Source organism: Perca fluviatilis, chromosome 7, assembly GCF_010015445.1.
Source record: "Perca fluviatilis chromosome 7, GENO_Pfluv_1.0, whole genome shotgun sequence".
Classification (NCBI taxonomy): Eukaryota; Metazoa; Chordata; class Actinopteri; order Perciformes; family Percidae; genus Perca; species Perca fluviatilis.
In genome coordinates, this window is record NC_053118.1 from 18,561,507 (window position 1) to 18,570,106 (window position 8,600).

An 8,600-nucleotide genomic window follows, 5' to 3' on the forward strand; every position below is an offset into this window, starting at 1 on the left:
TGAGAGATAAGCATATTTATTTATTGTGTTTATAAGTTCATTGACAGCTGATAATACATTCTTTAAATGAAGCAAGGTTAAATGCAAGATCAACATCACTTCCCTTCACATGCAAACATGTACTGCGCAGTATGAATGTAAAAAAATAACAGCAATGTTGTCCCTAAGAATGTGATGTTTCCGAGAAGTGCCTTGAAGAACTCAACAGTTGCCATACACATTGTAATCCTGAAATAAATACACAAGGAAATTGGAATTAATTACACTGTTGTATAGTTTTGTTTCTGGTGAGGCAATATCCTCCACCCTCTGGCCCATGACCTAAAAACTGGTTGGAGGGTTGTCATTCAAATGCATTGGAGAAGAAGAACAAGGAACCTTGGTTGTATCATATGCAGAGGGTAACATTCCTTCAGTTAAAACCTGTTTTATTGATCACCGATCATTGTACATTGCTGCAATTTTTTAAACTATACTGTGGATTGGACAAGCTGTCACAAGAGTGAGGGAGAATGGCAACAAAGAATGGACCCAAATGTAGACAGTCGAGGCAGCAGGATGATTTCACTGATTTATTGTTGTAAGGAGGGTAAAGATAGACAGGAGTCCAAATTAGGCAGCTGATCAGGCTGGCAGGCAACAGAGGCTGGAAAGCAATGACCGAAAACCACATTGCAACATTGATGAACTGACCGAGGAACAAAGGAGAGAGTGACTGATGAGGGAATGAGGTGCAGGTGAGGAGGTGGGCGTGGAAAGCCAGGCAGAGCAGCAGAGTGGGTGGGAACAGGTGTGGAGATGGCTGGGACAGTTAGGTGTTGGGGAAAGGAAAGAATGTCCGAGGACATCTGGTGGATAGTTGGAAAATGGCATTGAAGGGGCCTGGGGAGTAGGGAATGTGGCTGAAGAGGAGGGACAGGCCGTGACACAAACTACACTTAGGAACTAAAAGCGCTAAGTTTAAATGACTTGCTTTAGATTCTTGTCTCTTATCCAAAGGGCGAATAGGCTTGTCAGATTGTTGGTTTAGGAAAGAAAAAAAAACTTTAAGATGCTGCCTCCCATATTGTGGCACATCATAAAGGTGTGGGGGGAGGGGGTTTCAGACGCTTTTTGGTTAAGAGGTAAAATGTCTTCAAGAATCTAAAGCTATAGTTGTTTCGGCTAAGTAGTTCCAGATATACCATGACTCGAGTGAAGGAGAATCTACCGGTGGCTATGGAAATAGCCACCGGTAGATAGCCACCGGTAGATAGCCACCGGGACAGGAGGCTGTGACCTCATTTCCCTTTTTTATAATTTAAAAATTGTTTTGTAGAAAGGTGAAGATTGTTCAAAAATATGTGATGGGATGATTGGGGGGGTGGTTGAATGGTTAGCTTGGAAACAGGAGATAAGCAGAGGCAAAAGTCTTTGATTTGGGCATTACATTACCGCATCACCACAGCACTACTCACCTCAGGCCTGACGGAGCGAGGAGCTCTCCGGTGACTGGATCAAACAGAAATATAAAAGGAAGCGGATAATTAATGTACAACTAAATGAGACACAATCAGATATCATTTAAAAGAGTTAGGAACAGCTGTGTTAGTAAAACTCACTCCTTTGGGGATGGAAAGCGTTGTTTGGAGATTTGAGTGTCACAGTTTACAGTGGTGGTGTTGCGTCTATTGGAGGAGGAGGGAATCACACTATCAGTTTTTGTCTGTGCTTGCTATTAGCTTCTGATGTACGTAGTAGAAAAAACATTGTTAGACACTTACAAATAGCCAACACTGATGTTTGCAGTATTGCCTTGGTTTCTGCAAGGGTGATACATTTTATTTATATTAATCAATATTTTTTTTTTGTATTTCTTACAAGTGATCAATATAAGAGGTTTGCCCTACTGAAAAGGGTAGAAATGTAAACATAGGGCACTTCATCTGGGGATTGAAAGTGAATGGCTATTTTTGGGTGTTCTTACCGGGAGAATCGATTCCAAATGGAGCCCCTGTATGAAAAGCAAAGTGTTATACCTTTATTTACTTACTTATGTATTGGTCTCCTGTATTTGTCCAGTTTTTAAAACTAGTAGTGTGCTGACATACCGTTTTTCTGGTCTTGGAGGTCTCTCCCTGTCTTCAGGGTTTCTCCTGGACATTTCAATGAATAGAAATGATTTCAAGTAAAACAGATTACAACTCATCAGTGATTTTATCTTCATGATATGAGACCAACAAAAGAGATTGGTCCTTACCTGGATAATCTATCCCACAGTGATCTCCTGTGAAAGTTTGAATTGCAGAGACAGAGATTTGTTGGAAATACAGGATTTATGTTTATAATGACAGATAAGATAGTTCAGGCAAATACATGATTTCGTTAGCTGATAGGCATCAGCTTATTTATCCACGCTTAAATCATTGGTTCATACAGCAGCACTGTGGTGCTATCAACTGATTAGTAACGTCCAATCATACAAGTGCACGAAGCAAACATTATAATCTTACTTTTCTTACTATTACTGAATACAGTAACCATTTCTTATAATGGTAATTTCCTTGTCTGACTGAAAACTTGTCATCAATGATATCATCATTACACATTTAGGTTTACCTACGTACCTCTTCTCTGGACGAGGTGGTTGTCTAAGCTGGTCGTCAGAGCGCTTCCTGTTGGTCAAATATATTTTTTTACAAATACACGTTGACTTTTACATTCTACAATAAACAACTAATAGCACCAATAGCACTGGTATTACCCATCTCCATTATTGTATTATGTATTTACCTCCTCCTATAGAAGACCACTCCTAACACTGCAGCTAGGATGATTACAACCAGGACTAGAGTTGACACTGCAATGGCTACTGACCGAGAGCTTGATCCTGGCAAAGTAGGAAAACGTAAGGCTCAATTACATGTATTAGTAAATGTAATATACACAACTCAATGAATGATAAAACTGTATAACCAGACATGAACACAACAGATGAATTGTGTGGCTCTAACCCTTCACAGTCATCTGGACTGTGCTGGTTCGTTGTTTGCCGAGCCAGGAGATGGCAGTACAGGTTAGGTTTTTGACCCTGTCTCCTCCAGCAGCCATGAACGTGATGGTGTAGGTCGTCTCCCAGATGCCCTGCGGCGTCCAGGTGTGCATGACCTCACTGGTGAGGTGAGGGACACTCCATGAGAACACTGGAGGATGTGACGGACATGTGTGCGTCACAGAACACGAGACAGTAATCGTTGAGCCAGCATCGACTTCTGCTGGAACTGAGGTCATAACTGGTTTTTCTGGGGACGCTGAGCATGTGAAACACAAAGCAGAGTGCTTTTGTTGATTAGAAAGCAAGCAGATCAATAGCTTGGTACATTTAAATAAAATGAAGAATAAATTCCAGACCTTTCATAACAATAAATACGCAGCTATTGTTGAATCTGTATCTTTCCATGTTAGCTCTCTCTGCATGGAAACAGAAGGGCCCATTGTCAAAGGGTTTGATGTCATCAATCTCTAATGAGCAGTTTCCCTCATTCAGCTCTCCTAACATTCTGGTGCGGCCCTTGAAATGGTCAACCACAAAGGTCGGGCCATTATGGTAGATGATATCATTATTTCTTTTGGACCAGATGCCACGCGTGAAAGGCTCCTCTTCCTTGTATGGGATGCTGCAGGGAATCACCACACAGGAGCCGGTCAGGGCGCTGAATCTGAAAGGGACGTCAGCAGCCTGATCATGGAACGCTGTAAAGAGAGAAACAAGTCATGATGGGATGACTGAAGAAATCACTTCACTTGTGAAATAACATGGCAGCAAAATAAGTTTTGAGAAAATGGAGAAGTACACCCACTGTCATTTTCATATGGATCTCTCACATATTCTGGAGGAAAAAAAATGATAGCAAGCAATTATTAAATAAATCTTCTACAAATGTTAGCTCATCATTAGACCAAAAGTTTGACATTTTGGGGAAAATTCTTCTTTCAAGCTTTCTCTAGAAAGATATAAGAGAATATTGATACCACTCCCATATGAGAGTGATATATAATAAGAATAGCTCCCAATGTCTTGACCACTGTGTATGACATGTAGGAACTCACTTTTTATTTGAAGGGTTTCAGAGTCTGAGGTCTCGCCAGTAACAAACTGAGCAGTGCAGGTCAAAGATTTACCGTCATCCTCAAGAGAGCCAATAAAGGTTAGATTTGACACTGTGATAAAGGTATTGCTGGAGTTCTCTTTGGTTTTTAACGAACTCTGCATGTCTTCGTAGTTCCACACAATGGTTGGTTTGTTTTTCTTACATTTGTAGGAAACAGAACAAATGACACTCTTTGCCACACCCTCTGTTGCGTCGCCAGGCCGCTCAGTCATTGTGATGTCGTCATATGGACCTGAAGAGGAATTTGATAGTGTGACTTAAATTTAAACAGGATTATTTTCATTTGACTTCAGTTAAAACATGGTCTCATATTGTACTTACATTCAACATTCAGCTTGATCTCACTTGTTTCTCTTTGACCCCCACTGTAGCTAACAGTACACTTCACACTCTGGTCCTCTTCTTTTACAGCCCAGGTTCTCTCTACTGTCCTTTCCCAAATCCCATCAGATACCAAAGTGTCCGTAATGAGATCTTCTCCAGGTATACCACTTATGGTCAGGGTGGGGGGAGCAGAGATACATGTATGGCGCACATTGCAGGACACTGTGCTCTCCTCTCCCACCCTGGGGATACCTATGATGCTCACCTGTGGTTCCTGTGCTTGGTCTATGAAATCAAAGCAAGAATGGTCATTTGGAGAACAATTTTTCTCAGAATTTGAACTGAATTGACATCCAGATACTTACCTGTAACAATAAGTTGAGAAGTTTTTTCATAAAATGTGGGGCCCAGGCTTTGGTAGGAGGTGATAGGGTGCTTGTCCACCCATGGGTAAAGTCTGTCCTGGTTATGTGACATCTCCAGCCTCTCGATCTTAAGACTACAATTCCTCTCCCCCACAGATCCAATCAAGCTGGTTATCCCGTTAAACTTACTCATAATATTCTGTCTTTCGTCAAATACAGGTGAGTACCCATTGCTCTGGAACAAGTACCATATCACTCGGAGGTCAGCAGGCTGGGAAATACTGTAGGTGAATGTGCAAGGAATGATGATACATGAGCCTCTCATGCCTGTGATGCTGCGGGGGGTGGTGAAGGACCAGCCGCGAGACAGCATGTTTCCTGTAAAAAGAGGACACATTTGAAGCAAAGTTGCTTTTTAAAAGCAGTTAAAGAGTTGTGTTTCCACTCAAATTGCTTCATTTGAATGATTTTTAGAGGCAGTAAGAAGTTAAACAATCCAGTATTTCACAAGATAATAATCGATAAAAGTCATAAATAAGTGTAACAGAATTATAATTTATGTTCTACCTTCCCTTTAATCCTTGTTTGACACCCCATGCTGGGAGTTATTGTTTTAAACAAACCAGCACTGTGAAATGATTTTATGGTAAAATGGCAAAATGTGAAGAATGAATTACATTTGATCAAAAATACATTTCAGTTCTATTTCAAACTTTGTTGGTGATTCAGTTAAAATGCAGAGCAGCTCTGGCATATGACTGCTACAAAGGCAACATATACTGGTATATAGGAAGATGATTATTATTTCTACTCACTCTTTACTTGGAGGGTGATGCTCTTATCCTGCGTCCCTCCTCCAGTGAATCGTGCATAGCATGTCAGAGATCGTCCATGGTCGTTAGCTGATGCTGTGAATGTCAGTGTGGAGACAGTCCTCCAACTAGTGCTTCCACTGTTGGTGGTATCAGTGGAGGCTGGCATGCTACCATAGTTCCATGTCAGGGTTGGTATATGTTTCGGGCATGTGTATGAGGCAGTGCAGGTTACTTTGCTTGCCTGTCCCTCAAGGAATTCATTTGATGTATGGCTGATAGTCAACGCTGAAAAGGAGCCTAAGATACAAATGGTAAATGTTAACATTATCAGTCAGCAAAGAAGAAATTGGTTTTATTCTTGTATATGCATCACATACATTCTGCATTTAAGGTTCGAGTGGCTGATACAGTGTGACCGCCCATGTGTCGGACGGAGCACTGCACAGTTTGGTGGTCTCTCTCTATGTTTAATGTGGTCGTCAAGGTGGTTTTGGTTGTGTCATCAGACCCTGAGCTATGAGTTAGACTGTGGCTTCGCAGTGGGATGTTGAGACTCAGATCCGGTGGATACATGGAACAGGTGTGGGAAGCGGTGCATTGCACTGTTACAGACTGTCCAACCTTCCTGTCTCCATAGATCCTAATAAGAGGTGCCTCTGCCGTGCCTTAACAAAGGAAATATGAAGAATTATTGAGGAAACTGTATATACATCCATCTAAAAATTTATCTTTTTCTAAGCTCACCTTGATTACTTACCAACTACTTCAATTGTAACAGTTTTATCCGAAAATGCATGGGTGTATTTCCCAATATAGTCTGGATCTACCCAGGGGTAAATTTTCTGTCTGTGGTGAGCCCATGTCACTGGCTTGATTAAAAGGTCACACTTTCTCCCAGATCCAGAATTAGGTGTCCATGTTTTACCTTTAAATTGATCAATTTCATCCCTCATGTCCCAATCTTTACAAACTAAAGGATAGGAGTAGCTTGCATACTGGTACCAAGCCACACGATCTGGTCTGCGAGGTGGATTGTAATAGTAGTCGAAGGTGCAAGGGATTAAAAGGCAGGAACCCACCAATCCTCTGATATTGCTTGGCATATATACATTCCAAGCCGTGGAACTGCAGAAAATGTGTCCTGCACGAGCACCAATATTCATAAGACACATTACAAACATTGTAAAGATTTGATCAGTTTTTACATGTTTAAAAAAATTGAGTAGTAAAAATTACCTTACCTAGAATACAGAAGCTAAGAAGAAAATGGCTGAATCCAGACATCTTGTGAATGATATCACACATCTAAAGTATGCACAATGAACAGTAGTATTATGCTTTCAAAATTAGAAAAGTACATAAAATACAATATATATATGTGATTCTTTTTCCATATTCGTAAAAAGTACCCAGCTCCAGAAAATCTCATTCATCCTACAGATCCAATGTTCAAGGGGTACTCAAGAAATTTAGTGTTGAATTTCCAAAGTTTGGGGATTCACATAGGACAGAAAGCCACTTTCAATTCTACAGGGCAAATATTTGCAGATTCTATTGGGTGGAGTATCAGTTTAAAAGTTTCACCCATGTTAAACAGCGAATAGCCTACTGGCAAAAGGCCACAATGGCAAAGGAGTTAAAGACAAAGCATACATAAAATACAAACAGATTAATACATGTTTAAAAATAACCCCACAAAATCTAAATCACAGAAATGTCATGAATACAAATAAATATCTAAAAGCTGTTCAAAACAAAACCACATTATGTTGTTTCTAAAAAAAACAAAAAAAGCAATTTTCTCAATAGAGAAGAACTGAGATAATTCCTAATTTCTGAAGCAGTTAAAGTTTTTAAAGGTCTACATTTAGGCCAGTCATTTTTACTATGACATAAAATGGCATAACAAAGCAGAACAAGGTAGACTTTGCAGACAAAAAAACATTCTTGATTTCAGAAAGTTTTCCAGACATGGTAACAAGCTAAATCATTTCAGCCTAAAGAAATATTATTTTGTGTTGATATAGTTTGGATATGATACAACATACAAGAGTGGTTTCCTGTCTTAGATTTCTAATAAAAAACAAAGTCTGTGCTACTTTCTGTCAGCAACTACATTTTAAGGAAGCCACGATATCACAAGAGAACGATACATTTATATGTTTTCATGAATCAATTTAAAACTCAGCTTTTCAGCATGTAAACTAATATAAAGTTGTAAGATGCAGAAAAAAGGAAAGCTTCTTTAGCTTTTTATATGCTATTTCTTAAAAATCAGAATGACTTACCTTCAGAGTGGAATGTTTATGAAGAGTTTCCACCTTTTAAAGTCTCTAACCACCCATCATTTTAAGAAACCGGGGAGGGTACAATTTGCCTACCAAAAGGAATATACTGGTTCCTGTAAAACAAAAACTGATTATAAAAACCCACACACACATACATACATATACATACATACATATATATATATATATATGTATATATATATATATATATACATACATACATATATATATATATATATATACATATATATATATATACGTATACATATACATACATATATATATATATATATATATATATATATATATATATATATATATATGTATGTGTGTATATATATATATATGTATGTGTGTGTGTATTTAAATGATTTAAAGAAGAAAACATGGTTTGACATTTTGGGAAATACACTTTTTCCGTTTGTTGTTGACATTTGGATTATGTTTCAGGCCCAACAATGGTGACATCATGCCTAAACAAATGAATACACTGGCTGAGCAAAGTTCCATACTTACTGATACGATAATCTCATGCAAAATATGGTGTATTCAATTCCGTCTTGTTGATAAATTGATTATATTGTGATCATATATTAGCCATACAACAAAACTGCAGTCATCAGATGCTCTTATTACAGATCAGATCATTATAAATCT

At 38.9% G+C, this 8,600-nt stretch overlaps 1 protein-coding gene across 1 annotated transcript; it reads right to left on the reverse strand.

Annotated features, from left to right (window-relative positions):
* LOC120562018 lies at window positions 1-7,959 on the reverse strand. The gene is made up of 20 exons (XM_039805427.1): window positions 7,944-7,959; window positions 6,897-6,960; window positions 6,413-6,796; window positions 6,033-6,320; window positions 5,656-5,952; window positions 4,841-5,218; window positions 4,473-4,760; window positions 4,090-4,383; window positions 3,840-3,869; window positions 3,391-3,732; window positions 2,994-3,290; window positions 2,773-2,869; window positions 2,607-2,654; window positions 2,240-2,266; window positions 2,091-2,135; window positions 1,967-1,993; window positions 1,764-1,802; window positions 1,602-1,667; window positions 1,458-1,491; window positions 1-228 (listed from the first exon to the last, which is right to left on the reverse strand). Exons 2-20 carry the CDS (start codon window positions 6,958-6,960, stop codon window positions 202-204), a joined length of 3,072 nt encoding a protein of 1,023 aa, XP_039661361.1. The 5' UTR covers window positions 7,944-7,959; the 3' UTR covers window positions 1-201.
* Between the last annotated feature and the right edge of the window lie 641 nt (window positions 7,960-8,600).

Coding starts and splice junctions, on each gene's coding strand:
- LOC120562018 (XM_039805427.1), bottom strand. CDS start 6,960: ATGTGTGATATCATTCACAAGATGTCTGGATTCAGCCATTTTCTTCTT. Junction 6,797..6,896: donor TCTTAGCTTCTGTATTCTAG/GTAAGGTAATTT, acceptor GTGCTCGTGCAG/GACACATTTTCTGCAGTTCC. Junction 2,655..2,772: donor GTGGTCTTCTATAGGAGGAG/GTAAATACATAA, acceptor TTTGACCAACAG/GAAGCGCTCTGACGACCAGC.